Raw genomic sequence first — 21,737 nt, 5'->3', positions numbered from 1 at the left:
GTCACAGGTATTTACAAAAATTTTGCAGATTAGCAAAGTATGGCATCGAAATATTAAGTTTTCTAAATCACAGCTAATTTCCTAATTGGTAGATCTCCGTCTGAGGTCTGACGCCAAAGGCCGAGTTTTTAACCATCACGCCCACTGCCTAAGACAGTTCTAAGATTAAGAGTTTGTTCCTTCTATGGTAAGCCCATGGCTACTCGGGATGGAGTAGCTATGGGTCCAGAGTTACGATGGCAACCCAGCAACAGAGCAATTCCTTGAGAGTGCACCGGGAGGAAGGGGCGGGACTTCGGCTGCGGAAGAGGCGGGCCTAACTAGCAGGAAGTCCGGGGTTGACGATGGCTGTGTTGTTGAAGGGCCTGTAGCCGGGGGGCTCCTGGCCGGATCCCGGTCTACCCTTAGCCCAGCCTCGTTCCGGACCCCAGTTCGGCCCGGAACACTCTGGGCGAGACGGCGGTGGCAACTCTCCCCTTGCCGCCATGCACGACGCTTTCGAGCCAGTGCCGATCCTAGAAAAGCTGCCTCTGCAAATCGACTGTCTGGCTGCCTGGGGTGAGCCGAGGGGCCGCGGGGCCGAGGCGGAGTCAGCACAGGAGCGGTCCGGATCTTTTCTGAGGCCGGGGAAGTGGACAGGCGTCCATCCGTGTGGGCTTCGGTTGGATGCTACACGAGAGGGGCTTGGGATGAGAGAAGGCAGAGAGATGACCACCGGCTATAGACATCGATGTCTGTGGGGCTACTTGGGTGATCCCAGTGAGATCCAGTCATTTAGGGGAGTTCCCCTTGCTTTTGCTCTCTGTGCAGAGTGGGAGGATGAGCTTTCCTTTTTAGTTGTGCTCAGCTTTGGCCCATTTTGATTCCCACAAAGACTTCATCTTAGAGGGTCAAAGCAGTAAGAAGTTCTCAGCCTGCCAGGGGCTTGAAGTTTTCCAGATGTTTGTGTTGTTTTCTAGATGAAAGTCAACCCTGGTTTTGGGGGCATTGAACAAGTTAACACCATATGCTTTTTCTTTCCCCTTAGTGATCATTCGTTCATTTCTCATTCCTGTAGGGAACTCATGTAGTTAGCTAACCTTTGAATCTAGCCAAGCGGTTGATTACCTTATATCCAAAGTGTCCGAGTTACCTAACTGTAGGCGGAAGAGTTTCCAGACTGTCTTGAAACCTAACCCATAAAAACTAGCATAGTCCTTTTGGGATTGACTAGTGCAGAAGGCCGGGACAGACATCTCTTGTGTGCTCTGAAATACAAATGAAGGTTTCAGGGATAACGGTGAACATTGTGCTCTTATCCATGAGTGACTGGTTTGATACCAGCCGCCAAAGACCAAGGAAATCATTTGTAACTTTCCTCTTAATGTTTAGGTCCTAGAAATCAAGGACCATAAAAAGATGATTCAGATCCCTTAATCAGATCTTATACTGAGCTAGATAGGTACCACGATGGGCCTTATGGAATCTTGGTGGTGTCTGATACCATGTGCGTCAGCTGTTCACAGTGTCACCGAGTCATCCTTGCAGAGTTCTTCATGACTTCTTCTGTAGGGTTCTTTCACGAAGAATTTTCATATTAATGTGCAGCCTTCCTCCTTTAGCAGCTCTGGGTCTCTTTAAAATCATTCCTCCACAGTAAGCAGTTCTAGTCCTTTGGGTTAAGAGGAGAATCCTACTTCCTCCAGACATCTCAAGAAAACCAATTTCTGTCATTAAATGCTCTCATTAAACATTTAAATAGAGGAGGAGAAAAAGTTTTTAAATGAAAGACCTGACACTGCATGAAAGGATTAATTCCCCCATTGCTTCATCAGATAGACTTGTTAGGTGCCTACACGGGCCATTCTCTTTGCTTGGGACAGTAATACAATGATGAATAAGAAACAGTGCCTGTGCTCCTAGGACACACATTGGGGGACAAATACACGTGAACAGATTATAGTACTAGAGACATGTGCTGCCTATTATTGCAACATGGATAAGGGGGTACCCAACTCAGCTAAGGACATATGTTTCTGAAAGGGATTAATGCAGCTGTTGCTACACTTGACTTAGCTCGTCAGAATCCTTGACTCTGATCTCCTGTTGGACCATTAGCACATAGTGCTCCTAGACTCTCACCAACTCCACTTTGTCACAGTAAAGATTCCTTGCACCTGTGGTTTTCAGGAACACAGTTTTGAAACAATAGGTAGCTTTTGGCCTTCCTTGATCACCCACTGAACAGGAGAAATGCTCTTTGCTTCCTAAGGTGCTTAGGTACATATTAGGTTACAAGAGGCCATTAACTGCCTCCTGCTTCAAAAGTGCTTTATTTCCAGATTTGAGCAGCAGTAATTATTGCTCTTTCTAGTCATTACCCCTTTTTAACTACATTGTGCCTTTGGATGGAAAGTTCGTCCAGGAACTTCCAGAGGCAGGTCACACAGGGCCAAATAATGTTTGAGGTGTAAATGTCTTAGAGACAACATACTCTGTCTCCTGGGAAATAGAAATCAGGAGAGAACATGATGAGGATGATTTCTTTCTAAACTCCAAAGTTGTATAATCCTGCTGCCTTTTCAGCATCTTCATTTGGATGTCTAGTAGCATAGCCAAAACCATTCTTGATTCCTCTCCCCTCAAACATGCCTGTCCCCCTGTATCTTACATCTCAGCAAGTGGCATTTCTATTTACCTCTTTGACTAAAGCCAAAAGCTTTGGAATCGTTCTTGACTTCTTTCATTCTGTTTTACACTGTATCCCATCTATCAGCAAATCTTGTGTGTTCTACCCCTAGAATAAATCTGAAATCCAGTCATTTCTCTCTATCTTGATGATTACTACTCTTGAAGGCACCATCATCTGTCACCTGAATTACTGTAGTAGTCTTCTCATTGATCACCCTATATTTGCCAGTGTGCCATTTTCAGTTTTTTATCTACCAGGTAGAGTGAAACTTTGAAAACCTAAATCTGATTCCATCCTCTGCTCAAAACCCTCTCATGGTATCACATCACAACTAGAATAAGTTCCAAAGTTTTCACCCTGTCTGGCAACATCTGACATGATCAGGCCCTGGTTTCTTCCCTGTCTTCTGTGTACTTACCTCTCACTCCTTTCTGGTACCAGTCCCACACAGCCTTCCTTGTTCCATCAATGCACAAAGCACATACCCACCTCAGGGCCTTTACATTTGCTGTTTCCTTGGCCTGGCACTCACTTGCCTTTGTATATATAGTTCATTCCTCATTTCACTCAGTTCTCTGCTGAAATGTCACCCAAATCAGCAAAACCTTCCCTGTGTATCCTATATAAAAGAGATTGCCACATCCACCAATGTGCTGTTTTCTTAGCCTTATCTTCTAATCATGGGTCACCATCTACTGTTATTTTATATATTTAATTATTATTGCCTCTCTCACTCCACATTAGAATATAAGTTCCCTCAGGGCAGTATCTTTGTTTTCTGCATTGCTATATCTGCAGTACCTAAAACGTTTCCTGACTCAATGGGTATTCATTAAATATATATTTAATGAATAATGTTAATATGAATAGTAATAGCTTGCAGTTGTTAAATGCTAATCTGTATTAGGCTTTTATAAAATAAGACTCCATTTTACAGAAGAAAGACCTAAGGCTTAGAAAATTTAAGAAATTTTTCCAAGGTCACATGTCCTGTAAATCATGTCTGCTTCTAGAGCCTGGTTCTCAAACTTGAATGTATATTCAAAGCCTGTAAAAAATGCAGACTTCACGTGTATATATGAGTATCTGTATGTCTATATATACATACATACCTATATTTTCCAGAGAAACAATGGAAAGATAAGTCAAAAATTACTAAAATGATGCCCATAGCAGAAGGGAGAAGAGAGGATAAAATGGACAATGATAGAAACTAGACTTTTCATCGTTTTAGCTTTGGAACTACATAAATGTTTCATAAAAACAAATAACAAAATTTAATTTAATTTAATTTTATTTTATTTTATTTTATTATTATTTTTTGAGACTGAGTCTCGCTCTGTCGCCCAGGCTGGAGTGCAGTGGTGCAATCTCAGCTCACTGCAACCTCTGCCTCCCAGGTACAAGCCACTGTCGTGCCTCAGCCTCCCGAGTAGCTAGGATTACTGCCACCCACCACCATACCTGGCTTATTTTTGTAGTTTTAGTAGAGACGGGGTTTCGTCATGTTGGCCAGGCTGGTCTCAAACGCCTGACCTGAGGTGATCCGCCCACCTCGGCCTCCCAAAGTGCTGGGATTACAGGCGTGAGCCACTTTGCCCAGCCAACAAGATTAAATTTTAAAATGTAAATTTCAGGGTACCACCTCAAAGCCATTGAATCTGAATCTCCATGTGCAGGGCCCAGGAATGTGCATTTTTAATAAGTCCAGGTGATTCTAATGCAGCTAATTGGGGGCTTATGCCCAGATGAGAAGTACTGTTATTTGCCATGTTACCCAACGAAGGGAAGTGACTACTATCTTACTCATCTTTGTGTTCCCTGCAGTGGCCAGCATTGGGCCAGAAATGGAATTTATTACATGAAGTTGGACTGCATTGCACTGTTGGAAGGAGCTCCATTAGGGTAATTATGAGCAATAGGGCCTAGCCCTCCTTCTCAGGAGGAATTAAGTCCAACCTTGTGGCTCAGGGTTAGGCCGTCAGGAGTTTTTTAGGGCTGATACTGCTTTGCTTATGTGTGCGTTTTGTGTTTGCTTAGTATGTGTCACTTTCTGTTGTGTGTTACTGTATTGAGTCTCAGAAGGCACTGTCCATCCCATGCTGTGCGTGCTCTGCAGGCTTGTCATCCTTTGTGTTGTGCGTGCACAGCTTTGTTAAATAACATGTCCTAGAGAGTGGAGGACCCAACATGGGACAGGTCCTCTGGCTAATGGCATATGTAATCAATCAGGTTGATTTAAAAGTTTTCAGAGAATTTAATCCATCGGATTGATTCCCTTTTATGACCAGTAGAATAGACATTTTATTTTTTTAATTAATTAATTTTTTTTTTGAGGCAGAATTTCACACTTGTCACCCAGGCTGGAGTGCAGTGGTGCACAATCTCCACTCACTGCAACCTCCGCCGCCGGGGTTCAAGTGGTTCTCCTGTCTCAGCCTCCCGAGTACCTGGGATTACAGGTGCTCACCACCACACCTGGCTAATTTTTTTTTTTTTTGAGACAGAGTCCTGCCCCGTCACCCAGGCTGGAGTGCAGTGGTACGATCTCAGCTCACTGCAACCTCTCCCTCCGGGGTTCATGCAGTTCTCTTGCCTCAGTCTCCTGAGTACCTGGGATTACAGGCACACACACCACCATGCCTGTCTAATTTTTTTTGTATTTTTAGTAGAGATGGGGTTCCACTGTGTTGGCCAGATGGTCTTGAACTCCTTACCTCAGGTGATCTGCCCGCCTTGGCCTTCCAAAGTGCTGGGATTATAGGCATGAGCCAACCACACTCGGCCTAATTTTTATATTTTTTAGTAGAGACGGGGTTTCACCATGTTGGCCAGGCTAGTCTCAAACTCCTGACCTCCAGTGATTCGCCCACTTCGGCCTCCATGCCCGGCCCCTAGACATTTGATTTTTTAAAATGTTTTGTCATGTCTTAGTTTGGGTTCACGAGAAAAAAAAAAGTAAATTAAAAAATCTATTGGCAAGAAACATTTCAATAAAAATGGAAAATAGACTCTTGAATGTCATGTTTAGGAATTTGACTTCATATTTTGGTAGTGTAGCTTCACAGGATTTTTTAAGCCCCAGTGTGACAGCATCAGAGATCTGCTCTAAGATAACTGACAGCAAATGCGAGAGAATGCATGGAGTGAATGAGACCAGTTGAAGGTGTCACAGGGGTCCCCAGAGAGACTCTATAGGAGGAGGCTGTCATGAGGTACCATTACAGGTAAAATTGATAGACCCTGGCCAACTTGGGAGGAAGCTGAGGCTATTAAAGGAGATAAAGAAAAGCAGGAACTGGCAGGGATTTGGGGGACAGAGTGGAGAGAGAAGGATGGGGAAGATGATGAACATTATGTTGGCCTTTTGTTTTGGTTATAGATTTTTATGTATGTTATGAGTGGATTTTTAAAAAATTTCCACTTCATTTTATTTATATCTGAAATATCAGTGGGTGGCCTAAAAATCAACTTTAGTATTGCTAAATTGCTTGATATCATGATATCTATAAAGTTCTAAATATAGTATCTTTTACAAAACAAATATTGCAAAATGAATTCTTTTATTTTTTCATGTTCTGCTGCAGCATAAATCTCCAGCCTTCATTAGAGCTGCTGTTATTTCTGATTTCAACATTTTTTTTTTTTTTTGTGACATGCCTTTCCTTTAAGACCCCAAATCAAAGAAAATAGAATCACTCTGTTTTTCTGGATGACTAAGAACATCATCCTGGAGAAATACTATTGATCCTTTGGATAAGGAATGTAGGTGCTGACCTGTTTTTATAAATATAACTACTGCCATTCAGACAACCTTTGGCTGACACCCATTTTTTTGACACGGGTGCCTTAGTAAGTACATCACAGCATGTGGTTGGGAATCAAGACAAATTGGGGTTGGGATCCCAACTCTGCTGCTTGCCACATGTGTGACTCTGGAAAAGTTATATATTCCCTAGGCCTCAACTTCCTCATCTATAAAATGGGGATTTGAAAAAAGGACTTACTTCAAGGGATAGTTGTGAGGATTAGTGAAATAACAGATGCGTTTAGCATTTCCTGGAACACAATACATGCTCAATAAAACTTATCTATTTGTACCATTATCCAAGATTTTATTTTACAGAGGTCAAGAATCAAGAGAGTTTATGAAAGGAATGAGTGACCTTTAAAATGTTATCAAAAAGCTAAGGAAGTATCTGTACATGCTTACCTTCCTTGAATGATGTAATATGGGTCTGTCAGGGTAATTATTTAAACTCTTTCTGAGCCTCTTTTTACCTAGACCAGTGCCTCCCAAAATGTGGTCCTTGAACCACCAGCATCAGCATCATCTGGGAAGTTGTTAGAAATGAAAATTCCTGGGCCTACTTTTAAACCTACTAAATCAGATGCTCCGGGGTAGAGCCTAGCATTCTGTATTTTAACAAACTCTCAAATAATTGTGATACACTAAAGTTTAAGAACCACTAGCCTAGACCATCTTTTAAAATGTACAATTTGGCTGGGCACAGTCGCTCACCCCTGTAATCCCAACACTTTGGGAAGCTGAAGGGGCATTGCTTGCGGTCAAGAGTTGGAGACCAGATTGGGCAATAGTGTAAGCCCTCATCTCTATAAACATTTTTTAAAAAATAGCTGAACGTGGTGGTGCATGCCTGTATTTCTCGCCACTCAGGAGGCTGAGGTGGGAGGATCACTTGAGCTAGGGAGGTGGAGGCTGCAGTGAGCCATGATCACACCACTGCTCTCTAGCCTGGGCAACAGAGTAGAACCCTATCTTAAAAAAATAAAAGTTAAAAAAAAAGTGTACAATTAAATGGTTTTTAGTACATTCACAGAGTTGTGCAACTATCACCACATTAAATTTTAGAACATATTCATCACTTTCAGAAGAAACTCAGTACCCATTAGTATTTACTTTCCATTTTCCCCCAAGCCCACCAGCCCTGGGCAACCACTAATCTTTCTACCTCTGTGGATTTGCCTACTCTGGACATTTCATATAAATGGAATCATGTGGCCTTTTGTCTGGCTTCCTTCAGTTAGCATCATGTTTTCAGGTTCATCTGTGTTGTAGCATATATCCATACTTCCTTTCTTTTCATTGTTAGCTAATATTCCATTATATAGACATGCCACATTTTGTTTATCCGTTCATCAGTTGGTGGACATTTGGTTTGTTTCCATCTTTTAGCTATTACAGATAATACTGCTGTGAACATTTGTGTACAAGTTTTTGTGTAGAATATGTTTTCATTTCTGTTGGGTGTGTACCCAGGAGTGGAATTGCTGGGTCCCAGGGTAACTCTGTTTAGCCTTTTGAGGAGCTGCTAGATTTTTCCAAAGTGGCTCTCCCATTTTACATTCCTGCCAGCAGTGTATGAGGATTCTAATTTCTTTATATTCTCATCAACACTTGTTATTAAATATTTTCTACTAGACTATCTTTTGAGATAATGAATTCTGTAAGCTTATTACGTTATGTCATTTATTTTCCTGAAAGTAAAAGCATTTAAAGGATGCCTCTTAGCTATTATTTCTGAGGTTGGATACCTGGTTTCACATTTGTACTTCCATTTTGTGATTTTATAAACTTTCATCATATTCTTTTTAGCAGAATTTAAAAATATATATCTAAAGATATATATCTTAATAAAAGTATATATAACAAAAAATAAAAATCATAATTTAATCTTAAAAATACAAAGCCCTCCTATCTTTTTTATTAGTTTAACATTAAAACAATTGAGCCAGGACATTTTTATCCTCTGATATGTCTAGCCTAGTAATGATTCAATAAATGTGTTTTTAAATGGTTGATTTTCAAACATGAGTATAAACATTCCTTAGCTTTGCAAAACACCTGCTATCAAAAGCAACTCATTTTCTTGACACATTGATTTCTGATTACAAGCCCCAGCTAAAAAAATAGGGTTATACTCAAGCTGATTGACCTTTCTCAAAGCTGTTTTTTTTTTTTCCCAGAGGAATGGCTTCTTGTGGGAACCAAACAAGGACATCTTCTTCTCTATAGGATTCGGAAGGACGTTGGTAAGTGCACATTGCTCATGCAAAAAAATAAGTTTTAATAGTCAGCTAGTATACAACTGTGAAATCAGTTATTCCTGGCCCATTAAAAGAGAGATTGAAGGTTAGAGGGAGCACAGTGGGAAAATGGGGAGAAGACTTGAGAATGCCTAGGGTTTTTCTCCTCCAAATTGTATTGCCCTACCTGCATTTGGGAGGTGAGGATGAATTGCTGGTTTATTTATTAGTGAATTACTTATTACTGGTAGTGAGTCTCTAAGAAAAGAGGAGGTAGTTGTTTTCCTTCTCTTTTCTTTGAGACTCACTACCAATAATAAGAAATACTACTAATGGGCATAAGCTTCCTGTATATATGGTGTGGTGGTAGGAAAAAAAATTAGGCAACATTGATTTAAAATATCTTGTTGGCTTATGAGGGGTAGAACAAGAAGAGAGGACCAGGGTTTGCCTTCATGTGCACTTCCCCCTGGCTGTGTGACTGTGAGCAAGTTCTTTCCAACATCAGTTTTCTATAAACTCTCTGCCCCACAAAGTTGTTGGGGCAGATGCAATAATAGGCTCGAAGAAACTGTGAAAACTAAAGTTCTAATCAAATGTGACTGTCAGTAATGTAGAGTAATAACTAAAGTATTTGAAATGTATTCTGTTAAAGAGTGTTTTTTATTGGGGCAGAAAGTACCTCACTGCCCTTCCTTGTTTTCATTTCTGTGCTCTCTTTATGGAGAATAGATGTGTTTAGGTATTATGCCCTGGAGCCACTCTACAGAAATCTGCAGTTAATTTCATACCCTTCAATATAATATATATTTCTCTGGTAAATAGCTGAAGAGATAGCTTAAGATAAATAGAGCTCTCTTGTGGAACCTGGAGCAAGGGTAACACTGGGGGAAAAAGCACCTTACTAGTGCACTCGGGAAAGAGAAGATATCCTGGTCAGTTTCTGCGGCAGGGTAAGAAAAGAAACCAGAGAACAAAATAGATAATTTATTTCATTTCTAAGTTTTTCAACTGTCCTCTAAATCAGGGTCAGCAAACTTGTTCTGAAAAGGTCCAAAGAATAAATATTTTAGGCTTTGCAGTGTTGTTACTACTTAACTCTGCCTTTGTAACATGAAAGCAGCTGTAGGCAATATGTAATGAATAGGTGTGGCTATGTTCTAATAAAACTTTATTTACAAAAACACGCAAAGGCCTCAGGCCCTGGAGCAGTACATTGTTGATCTTTGTTTTAATGTTTTAAATTTTTAATTCTCGTGGCCTGCGAAGTGGCTCATGCCTATAATCCCAGCACTTTGGGAGACTGAAGTAGGAGGAATGATTGAGGCCAGGAGTTCGAGGCCAGCCTGGGCAACATAGCAACACCCTGTCTACAAAAAATTAGCTGGATGTGGTGGCACGTGCTTATAATTCCAGCTGCTCTGGAGGCTGAGGTGAGAGGATCGCTTGAGCCCAGGAGGTTGAGGCTGCAGTGAGCTATGATCACACCATTGCTCTCCAGCCTCAGCAACAGACCTTGTCTCAAAAAAAAATTTCTTCTTTTAGTTCTCGGAGCCAAAATATTTGCATTCTGTGATATTTGCCTGGTCTATAATTTTAAAATTAAGCTCACATTTTAATTTTAAAGCTAAAAATGCTTATCTTATTCAGCATTCAACAATTGTTTTTTGACTCTCTGCTTTGCTTTCAGATGTAAGTGGTGATCAGAAATTGAAAACAAGACTTTATAAATGAAGTCTCAACACAGTATAGACCTAAACTGGTAATATTAGTGTTAATCTGGCTTGGAACCCTGGTGGCGACTATTCCTTGCCCTGTGATCATTTTATCATGTCACCTTTGACAAATTAGTTAATGTTCCTGGGCCTTGGTTTCGCCATAGGTAGATTAAATATAGACAATTAGGAAATCAAATTCTGATTTGAAACTTTTCTTCAAGAAATGCCATTTTTCCCTATACTCTTGGTGAACAGTTTAGTTCTGGCCCAGATCTGGCCTGGTGTGGGCCAGAAATAGACCTGGGCCTGTGTGAATTAGTTCTAGGGTTAATTTGGTTTCCAGATTTGAGATATTTCAAGCCTAAATAGGTCTTTGGGTAGACTGTCTTTCTGAGGAAAGGGAGGGGATAATAGGGTCAAGAAAAGACTAGGGGTAGGGATCGTAGGCTCTGATCTGATCTGAGTCATTTCTCTGGAGCTCAGTTGAGCCAGTGACATTTTTATCCTCTGATATGTCTAGCCTAGTAATTATTCAATAAATGTGTTTTTAATTGGTTGATTCTAAAATATGAGTATAAACATTCCTCAATAGACATCTCTAGGCTTCATTCTCCTCCTTTATTTTTTGAGACAGGGTCTTGCTCTGTCGCCTAGGCTGGAGTGTAGTGGCGCTATCTTGGCTCACTGCAGCCTCAACCTCCTGGGTTCAAGCCATCCTCCCACCTCAGCCTCCCAGGTAGATGGGACCACAGGCACACACCACCATGCCCAACCCATTTTTGTATCTTTTTTTTTTAGCATTACTTAGATTTTTTTCTTTTTTTTTTTTTAGGTTTTTTTTTTCCACTTTTTTTTTTTATTATACTTTAAGTTCTAGGGTACAAGTGCACAACGTGCAGGTTTGTTACGTATGTATACATGTGCCATGTTGGTGTGCTGCATCCATTAACTCGTCACTTACATTAGGTATATCTCCTAATGCTTTCCCTCCCCCCTCCCCCCACCCCACGACAGGCCCCCAGTGTGTGATGTTCCCCTTCCTGTGTCCAAGTGTTCTCATTGTTCAATTCCCACCTATGAGTGAGAACATGCAGTGTTTGGTTTTTTTGTCCTTGCAATAGTTTGCTGAGAATGATGGTTTCCAGCTTCATCCATGTCCCTACAAAGGACATGAACTCATCCTTTTTTATGGCTGCATAGTATTCCATGGTGTATATGTGCCACATTTTCTTAATCCAGTCTATCATTGATGGACATTTGGGTTGGTTCCAAGTCTTTGCTCTTGTGAACAGTGCTGCATTAAACATACGTGTGCATGTGTCTTTATACTAGCATGATTTATAATCCTTTGGGTATATACTCAGTAATGGGATGGCTGGGTCAACTGGTATTTCTAGTTCTAGATCCTTGAGGAATTGCCACACTGTCTTCCACAATGGTTGAACTAGTTTACAGTCCCACCAACAGTGTAAAAGCATTCCTGTTTCTCTACATCCTCTCCAGCACCTGTTGTTTCCTGACTTTTTAATGATCGCCATTCTAACTGGTGTGAGGTGGTATCTCATTGTGGTTTTGATTTGCATTTCTCTGATGGCCAGTGATGATGATGATGAGCATTTTTTCATGTGTCTGTTGGCTGCATAAATGTCTTCTTTTGAGAAGTGTCTGTTCATATACTTCGCCTACTTTTTGATGGGGTTGTTTGTTTTTTCCTTGTAAGTTTGATTTCTTTGTAGATTCTAGATATTAGCCCTTTGTCAGATGAGTAGATTGCAAAAATGTTCTCCCATTCTGTAGGTTGCCTGTTCACTCTGATGGTAGTTTCTTTGCTGTGCAGAAGCTCTTTAGTTTAATTAGATCCCATTTGTCAATTTTGGCTTTTGTTGCCATTGCTTTTGGTGTTTTAGACAGGAAGTCCTTGCCCATGCCTATGTCCTGAATGGTCTTGCCTAGGTTTTCTTCTAGGGTTTTTATGGTTTTAGGTCTAATGTTTAAGTCTTTAATCTATCTTGAATTAATTTTTGTATAAGGTGTAAGGAAGGGATCCAGTTTCAGCTTTCTACATATGGCTAGCCAGTTTTCCCAGCACCATTTATTAAATAGGGAATCCTTTCCCCATTTCTTGTTTTTGTCAGGTTTGTCAAAGATCAGATGGTTGTAGATGTGTGGTATTATTTTTGAGGCCTCTGTTCTGTTCCATCCGTCTATATCTCTGTTTTGGTTCCAGTACCATGCTGTTTTGGTTACTGTAGCCTTGTAGTATGGTTTGAAGTCAGGCAGCGTGACGCCTCCAGCTTTGTTCTTTTTGCTTAGGATTGACTTGGCAATGCGGGCTCTTTTTTGGTTCCATATGAACTTTAAAGTAGTTTTTTCCAATTCTGTGAAGAAAGTCATTGGTAGCTTGATGAGGATGGCATTGAATCTCTAAATTACCTTGGGCAGTATGGCCATTTTCACAATATGATTCTTCCTATCCATGATCATGGAATGTTCTTCCATTTGTTTGTGTCTTCTTTTATTTCATTGAGCAGTGGTTTGTAGTTCTCCTTGAAGAGGTCCTTCACATCCCTTGTAAGTTGGATTCCTAGGTATTTTATTCTCTTTGAAGCAATTGTGAATGGGAGTTCACTCATGATTTGGCTCTCTGTTTGTCTGTTATTGGTGTATAAGAATGCTTGTGATTTTTGCACATTGATTTTGTATCCTGAGACTTTGCTGAAGTTGCCTATCAGCTTAAGGAGATTTTGGGCTGAGCCATTTTTGTATCTTTTGTAGAGATGGGGTTTCGCCAGATTGCCCAGGCTGGACTTGAATTCCTGGGCTCAAGTGATCTGCCCACCTCAGCCTCCCAAAGTTCCAGGACTACAGATGCGTGCCACCATGCCCAGTTAATTTTTGTACTATTTTAGAGACAGGGTTTCACCATGTTGGCCAGGCTGGTCTGGAATTCCTGACCTCAAGTGATCCGCCCGCCTTGACCTCCCAAAGTGCTGGGATTACAGGCATGAGCCACTGTGCCCAGCCCAGTCTACTCTTATTTTGAACTGAGAGGGCTTAGATTTGTTCATGTCTGAGGCCTTTACAACTCTAGGTTTATTTCAGTCATGCTGTCATCCTAGAGCAGTGTTCTCAAAGTGTGGTCTCTAGACCCCTGGCGATCCTCAAGATCCTTTCAGAGGACCTACAAGGACAAAACCAAGTTTGCAGAAACAATAAAACATTTCGTTTTTTGTTTTTTTTTTTTCACTGTATTGACATTTACAATGATGGTGCAAAAGGAATGGTAATTAAAACTGGTAAGCACCTGAACACAAATCAGAACAGTAGTACCTAACTTCAAATAGAGACTTTTTTTAAAAAATGAAAAAAACAGTGGTACCAAGCTGTACTGATAGTCATTGTGTAATTCTCACCATGTGCTCACAGTGCGTTTTTGTTTGTTTGTTTTTTTGAGATGGTCTCATTCTGTCACTCAGACTAGAGTGCAGTGGCGCAATCATGACTCACTGCAACCTATAACTCCTAGGCTCAGGCGATCCTCCCGCCTCAGCCTCTCAAGCAGCTAGGACTACCGGCACACACCAGCATGCCCAGATAGTTTTTTCACTTCTTGTAAAGATGAAGTGTCTCTTCTTGCCCAGGGTGGCCCCAAACTCCTTGCCTCAAGTGATGGGTTTTATTTATTTATTTTTTCTTTTCTTTTTCTTTTTTTTTGAGATGGAATTTCACACTTGTCTTCTAAGCTGGAATGCAATGGCATAATCTCGGCTCACTGCAACCTCCCCCTCCCAGGTTCAAGCAATTCTCATGCCTCAGCCTCCTGAGTAACTGGAATTACAGGTGCCCACCACCATGCCTGGCTAATTTTTGTATTTTCAGTAGAGACAGGATTTCACCATATTGGCCAGGCTGGTCTTTAACTGCTGACCTCAGGTGATCTACACCTGGGAGGTTTCTCGGCCTCCCAAAGTGCTGGGATTACAGGTGTGAGCCACCACACCTGGCCAGTTTGTTTTTGTTTTTGTTTTTTTTTAAAGCTAGTTTCACTTAAAAATGTTCTTGGTTAGGCAGTACAAGTTATTTTTATTGTATTTTGACTTTTGGCAACACATCTTTTTAGTAATCTCGTATGATATAATGGGAAGTACACATAAAGCACTTCTGCTGTGTGCTAGGGTGTGAAGTCCGATAGCTGTCTCAAGGGAAAAATGCTTATGTGATTGAGTTACGAGCTAAACTGGCTGCTTTTTTCAGGGAGTATTATTTTTGTTTGAAAGAATGACAGGTTGTGGTTTTTTCAGACCATTTGGATATTTGGCATTTTTTTTTTTTTATGAACAAAGGGAATCTGTTACTTTAAGGTAAACAACTGGCAGTATTTGTTGTGAATGATAAAGTTAGAGCTTTTAAGAAAAAAAATAGAATTATGGAAAACTTGTGTTCACTCCCCTGAGTGTGACAGCTTCTCCATAATTAAAGTTTTTTTCTGATGAGATTGGGGGTGATAATAATGAGTGTCATTTTTTAACATCCTGTAATGAAATGTGGGTCTGGATTGGAAAATCTGCATAACTCAGTGAACCAGTATTTTCCAAATGACTAATGCATGAAGTTTTAAAATCATGTATGAGTAAAAAATACATTCAAAGTGTAAGGTAGACCAATGTTTTTTGACGTAACAGAAAATGAAAAGTTCATTGACAGGTGTGAGATTTTGCTTTACAAGAAATTACATTTGTTAAGTGTTGGTGTAGTATCAAAGAAGAATCTGAAAAATCTATTAAGTACTTTTCCCTTTTCAACTATGTATCTATATGAGGACAGATTTTTTGTCGTATACTTCAACCAAAACAAATTAAATTATCAAAACAGATTAAATGCAGAAGCAGATGTGGGTTCTTACTTATGGGGTTATTATTGTTATTTTTAAATACATACATGTTTTTAAATGTATGTATTTAAATTTCTAACATAAATATTCATGTATCTAACCCCCAAAAAAGTTCTTTGAGGTCCTCAGTAATTTTTAAGATTATCAAGATTTTGAGACAAAAAAGTTTAAGAATCTCTGCCTTAGAAAATTCTATTTGTAAAGAGAATTATAGGCCGGGGGCAGTGGCTCACTCCTGTAATCCCAGCACTTTGGAAGGCCGAGGTGGGTGGATCACCTGAGGTCGAGAGTTCAAGGCCAGCCTGGCCAACATGGTGAAACCCTGTCTCTACTAAAAATACAAAAATTAGCCGGGCATGGTGGCACATGCCTGTAATCCCAGCTACTCCAGAGGCTGAGGGCACGAGAATTGCTTGAACCCGGGAGGTGGATGTTGCAGTGAGCTGAGATTGCACTACTGCACTCCGGCCTGGGCAACAGAATGAGACTCTGTCTCCAAAAAAAAAAAAAAAAACAAGAAAAGAGAAGTATTAAATGCAATAATAGGACACTTTCAAGTGTAGGAAGTGTCTGAATTGTTTTTTTTCTCATGAAATGTAACAGCAGAATACCAGGGCACACTCCCTGCAACTTTAGGGCCCTTTCTTCATCCCCTCTGCTGAGGGACACATGGAAGAAGTAAGACCAGCTTTGGTGGCATGAGTTCTTATGGCTGCCCCAAAGAGTCTCCCTGATTTCCAGAGGGCAAGGGCAGAGCTAGCTGTGGGGAACAACTCAGGTCAGCAGTGCGAGCATCCTGTCCATGAAGTAGAAGGCAGGTAGCAGGGCATGGGTTCAGAGCACAGGCTTTAGAGTCAGCCTGGGTTTGCTTGTAGACTCCCTCACTGGCTGTTACCTAACTGCTTTACCCCTCATGCCCCTCAAATATGAGCTTGGAATAATAATACCTACTTCTTGGGAGTAGTTGTGAGTTTACAGAAAAAAATATATATAAATTTTTAAACCCAGAACCCAGTATGTAGTTATTGCTTCATGATAGCTGCTCTGATGATGATGATGATAATTATTCTCTTTTTGACTCATTGGTGACTTTGAGGCCGAATATTTTTGTCATCCCCAGCAAGGCTGAATTTACATGTTTTTATGGTATATAACTTTCTTCCCCTTTTTTGTAACAGTGCCAGCAGATGTAGCATCACCTGAAAGTGGCAGTAAGTGTAGACGCATTGAATTGCTTTAGCTCTGGAGATGGGTTTGAGTGTTTGCTCTGTCTCCGTAATACAGAACTTAGTTAGAATAGTTGCTGGAAATTAGTTGATCTAGATCTAAGGATGCTTTGGGCTGGGTTTCATGGCTTGGGCTCTTATATTTGACTGTTACTTTTTACACCCTTCCTTGTGGAACACTTTGCCAAGGTACTGATTTTGCAAGATAAGATCTTCAGACTCACAAGTACCTTGCCGCTTCAGTGAACTTTGTGTGATCCTTTCTGCTGATGCCGAGTGAAGGTGCATGAAACGCTCTGCTCTAAAATTGGAGTTGAAAGCATCTTATAGTGCTTGTAAGAGAGCTGGCTATTTAGATCTCTGATTTTTAGTCTTTCAGGAACTTCTAAAGATTTATGTAGGAGAGCAGTATGGAGCAGTATTTTTCTAGTAGTGGTTTTTCTATGTGTCTCTGTATTTGGAACTACCAATGTTTATTTCTTTTCCATAGGTTGCAACAGATTTGAAGTGACACTAGAGAAATCCAATAAGAACTTCTCCAAAAAGATTCAGCAGGTAAGCAGTGATGGCAGTCCTTACAAGAATATTTGACTTACATGAGACCCTGTCAGACTAGAACTTTGGTAATGTTATTTATTAACTCTGAATCCTCTTCTCTTTGACCTTCCATTTATGCAGGAGTGTCTGCTCATATATCATGTGCCTGAGATCCTCTCTCACAAGCAGAAATGATAATCACAGAAATTATAATGCCCAGAAAAATCAGTGAGATCCCTGTAACTGGATAGGCTCCATGGTCCCTTTTTAGTACTGTTATTGAATGAACATTTGCTAAACCTTGTCAGAAATGCTTAATTGGGTCTCATGATTTGCTATTTTCCAGATCCATGTGGTTTCCCAGTTTAAGATTCTGGTCAGCTTGTTAGGTAAGAAAAGGAGTTGCATTTGTATCCTGTGTCTAACAAGAAAAGATATGACCTAATTAATCCTTTCATGGTTAATTTGATAGTGGTTACTTAACGATGAACTGACGTGTTCCAAACCTGGTATAACAGGGTACATGGTTAATAAAGGCAGCAGCATCCTCCAGAGACTCGAACTCTTCTCTCCAAGAAGTCTCACTTTATTCATTCATTCGTTCATTGATCAAATATTTATTGAGCCTATTCTATGCAAAGTCTGGACTAGACATTGGGGATACCAAGTTCAGTGAGACATGGTTGCTATCTTTGAGACTTACATTCTGATTACGAAGACTAAATGACAGGAAGTAATCACGATACAATGTGGTAAGTTACAGTGAAAATTTATAAAAAGTGTTGTGGAATCTTGGTAATGGGAGGGACTATATTGTCTAGTAGATAACTAGACTTTCAGTAGGAAGAGAGGCCAGCAGCGTATCACAAACACAGGGAACAACTAGAACAAAGGCCTTGAGATGTGGCAGTTTGTGGCAAATTGTTTATTGTGGCCAGACTAAGGATATGTGGTGGAGATTGGCAGGATATCAGGTAAGAGACAGAGCAGGGCTACACTGTTGAGGCCCTCATGTGAAAAACCATGGTTTCATAGAAAGCAGCCAGTGAGGCCTTTTCTGGACATGCAGGGGACTAGCAGCTGATCTCACACTTTGCGCTGTTGACCCTGGGGCCCAAAGAGTAAAATCATGTTAAATGTTGTTCCTGGGTCCACAGATAAACATCTGAGGTAACTTAATCTTCATGACTAAAACTAGATATTAGGCCCAGGTAAAATGATTATTTTGATTGCTTTGCTAGGAAAGAAATCATTGCCATGGGTTAGTACAAAATCCACAGGGGATTTCCCTTTTCTGATTGGAGCCTCCTAATGTGAGTAGCTTTGAAAGCCATTTCTTATATAAATACTGCATCATAAAATTTCAGACTTGAAATGGACAGAGTATAAGAGTGCTTTGGACTGGGTGCAGTGGCTCACACCAGTAATCCCAGCACTTTGGGAGGCTAAGGCAGGAGGATCGCTTGAGTCCAGGAGTTTGAGACCAGCCTGGGCAACACAGGGAGACCTCATCTCCACAAAAAATAAACAAAATTAGCCAGGTGTGGTGGTGCATGCCTGTAGTCCTAGCTACTCAGGAGGCTGAGGTAGGAGGAACACTTGAGTCTCAAGGAGGTTAAGGCTGTAGTGAGCTGAGATCATGCCCCTTTTGTTGATGCACTCTAGCCTGGGCAACAGAGTGAGACCCTGCCTCAAAGAAAAAAGTGTTTTGGAAGTGAAAGATCTCTTTTACTCAAGTCAGCCCCTATTTTTTTTTTTTTTTTTTTTTTTTGAGACGGAGTCTCACTCTGTCACCTAGGCTGGAGTGTAGTGGTGCAGCCCTGGCTCACTGCAACTTCTGACCCCCTGGGTCAAGGGATTCTCCTGCTTCAACCCCCTGAGTAGCTGGGATTACAGGCACCCACCACCATGCCCAGCTGATTTTTGTATTTTTAGTAGAGACAGGGTTTCACCGTGTTACGCAGGCTGGTCTCAAACTCTTGACCTCAAGTGATCTGCCTGTCTCAGCCTCCCAAAGTGCTGGGATGACAGGTGTGAGCCACCATGCCGGGCCAAGCTCAAATGTTTAAGGAAGAAAATATCCAAGTTTACAAGACCAAGTGACCTCTTAAATGCTTTGTACTGGTTGTAGGTGAGAATGAATCATCTTAGTGAAACTGAAGGGACATCTTCAACCGACATCTGCCATTTGCTTCTTCTAGATGTTAACACAGTTACTTTTTTTGCCTCGATAGTGGCTATGCTAGAGAATTATGATCATTGATCCTGATGTTATACCTCCTCCCACACAGAAAATAACATTTATGTCCATGACCTATTGACATTTCAACAAATCACTACGGTTTCAAAGGCAAAGGGAGCATCACTGTTTACTTGTGACCTCCAGGTAAGTTTACCCAAGATGAAATTTGGCTTTATGCTTTAATCAATACAGTCTTTCCTACATCATTCCTACCATTAGATGGGAAGAATGACACTGATGATCCATACCCAACAGAGACTCCAAAGATTATTTATTTATTTTTTTTTTTCTTGAGATGGAGTCTTGTTCTGTCGCCCAGGCTAGAGTGTAGTGGCACGATCTCGGCTCACTGCAACCCCTGCCTCTTGGGCTCAAGTGATTCTCTTGCCTCAGCCTCCTGTGTAGCTGGGACTACAGGTGTGCACCACCACGTCCGGCTATTTTTTGTATTTTTTTAAATTAGAGATGGGGTTTCACCATGTTGGCCAGGCTGGTCTCGAACTCCTGACCTTAGGTGACCTTGGCCTCCCAAAGTGCTGGGATTATAGGCATGAGCCACTGCACCCAGCCCAAAGAGAATATTTAATTGTATTAGAGAAATTTCTCTATTGGTGCATAGTGTGAAGTTGAAGCGTTTGCATTCCCTGTGCGTGGGTTAATGAGAATCTAATACTATTGGCAAGAGGCAGCTAACCGAGGACAAAAACTCTCGTCCTGGACAAACCATTATTGGGAAAGCAAGACTGTAACAATATCATGAAGATAATTATAAGACATTAAATGGACTCTTGTTCTAAACAGATCACTGAGGTCTTTGTCATTAGGGACTTTTCATTGTTCAGAAAAGATATCTCTCTTTATTTTTGCCAATTTATCATTCTTGCATTCTTCAGAATCTGCCCCACCCCTCTCTCTACTCAACTTACCATTTTTTAGCATTTATGTTCTACATTGACACTGCATCATTTTATGCTTAGGAATACTCTTTTCCTTGCTCTTTAAAGGCTTAAAAGTGGGCTTGATGTCACTGGCACATGGTCACCCTTGACCCAGCATGCATTGACAGCCAGGAGCAAGAAACATTTAAGAGCAAAAAGGAGGGAGGAGTTATATAGGGGAAGGACTGCCCCAGGATTTTCTCCTCTGAATTGTGAATGTCCATGTGATTTGCTGGTGCTGTGGTCTTTGGCTGGCAACCCTTCGGGAGGAAGTGTTCCTCAGTCACTTGTTTCTTAGTGCATCTTAGAGAATGGTGTTCTGCTCAGCTTTCCTGGCAGGATGACTGTGTTACAGGGAATTTTCAGATTAGTAGCAATTTCAAGGTAGACAATCTCTAATTTAGTTATCACTCAGTTAGAGAGAGTCATTGTATTTTCATTTGCTCTGCATGTCTCCTCCCAGCACACAGAGACCGGTGAGGAGGTGTTACGGATGTGTGTGGCAGTAAAAAAGAAGCTGCAGCTCTATTTCTGGAAGGACAGGGAATTTCATGAATTGCAGGTAAGTCCACTGTTCCTTGGTCCATGGTTGGGTGGGAGCTGCTGCAGTGGCTCGGTTCTAGTGAAGTTCAGGACTCCAGTCTTGTCATTCTACGCAAATGAATACTCTGGTATGAAGTGCATGAGAGCTTGGTGATGCCTACTTGTAATATGATTCTACAGTGTTTTTATAGATTGGTTTATTTCAAAGTGGGTTTTCACCTTTTCCAAATGTACTTTGTCCAGTTCATGGACTTGTATTTTTATTAAGGGTAGTTTCCTGGCCTTGTGCCTGTAGAATTGTGCCCGATGAGGGTGAGGGTTGTTTTGCACCCTCAAACAGGTTGCAGAATAACAGGAAAGTCATGATTTTTAAAAAAAATATTTATTTCATTCAGATCCTTGCTCTCTTTTTTCAGGGGGACTTTAGTGTGCCAGATGTGCCCAAGTCCATGGCGTGGTGTGAAAATTCTATCTGTGTGGGTTTCAAGAGAGACTACTACCTAATAAGGGTAAAATCTTATTATTTTGCAAATATCATTAGTTTATCTTGGGGAAGATGATTATCTGCTCCAAACTCCAGGTCAAGCGACCACTTTAAGTAGAGCTTTTGGCATAACAGGATTTGTTATTTGTATGTGTAGTTATCATTCATGCTCAGCATTTTTCACAAATAGGATATCTTTGTAACTTAAGTCAGTCCAAGAGTCAATGCTCAGTTCTTTACGTAATGATGATCCACAGTGTGTATTTTACTATTGGGACAGATAATGAAGGCTGTTTGCCTCTGTCCAGTGGATCATCATGGACTGCTATCCTAAGGCTTCAGTGCTTAGGAATTTTAAACTAATTTTAGTATAAACTTAAGTATTTTTAAGACTTTGAGTTTCCTCTCCTGCCGTCAAATCTTTTTGTATATTTGTACT

At 40.8% G+C, this 21,737-nt stretch overlaps 1 protein-coding gene across 4 annotated transcripts in view; it reads left to right on the top strand.

The window, feature by feature from the left end:
- The first annotated feature begins 284 nt into the window (after nucleotides 1-284).
- The window catches only part of VPS39 (VPS39 subunit of HOPS complex), a 49,578-nt gene continuing 28,125 nt past the window's right edge, over nucleotides 285-21,737 (top strand). For 2 of the 4 annotated variants that reach the window (XM_055363479.2, XM_004056042.5), the window contains exons 1-8: nucleotides 318-558; nucleotides 8,660-8,725; nucleotides 16,507-16,539; nucleotides 17,045-17,109; nucleotides 17,438-17,480; nucleotides 19,383-19,477; nucleotides 20,735-20,833; nucleotides 21,231-21,323. In XM_055363479.2, coding sequence (XP_055219454.1) covers nucleotides 486-558; nucleotides 8,660-8,725; nucleotides 16,507-16,539; nucleotides 17,045-17,109; nucleotides 17,438-17,480; nucleotides 19,383-19,477; nucleotides 20,735-20,833; nucleotides 21,231-21,323 — 567 coding nt within the window. In that variant the 5' untranslated portion in view covers nucleotides 318-485. Of the gene's footprint in view, nucleotides 559-8,659; nucleotides 8,726-16,506; nucleotides 16,540-17,044; nucleotides 17,110-17,437; nucleotides 17,481-19,382; nucleotides 19,478-20,734; nucleotides 20,834-21,230; nucleotides 21,324-21,737 lie in introns of all 4 variants that reach the window. The other 2 variants (XM_004056041.5, XM_055363480.2) reach the window with 2 other exon arrangements.

The sequence above is a fragment of the Gorilla gorilla genome, chromosome 16 (assembly GCF_029281585.2).
Source record: "Gorilla gorilla gorilla isolate KB3781 chromosome 16, NHGRI_mGorGor1-v2.1_pri, whole genome shotgun sequence".
NCBI lineage: Eukaryota > Metazoa > Chordata > Mammalia > Primates > Hominidae > Gorilla > Gorilla gorilla.
The sequence above is the reverse complement of the archived record's forward strand: the minus strand, read 5'-3'. Positions and strand labels throughout refer to the sequence as shown.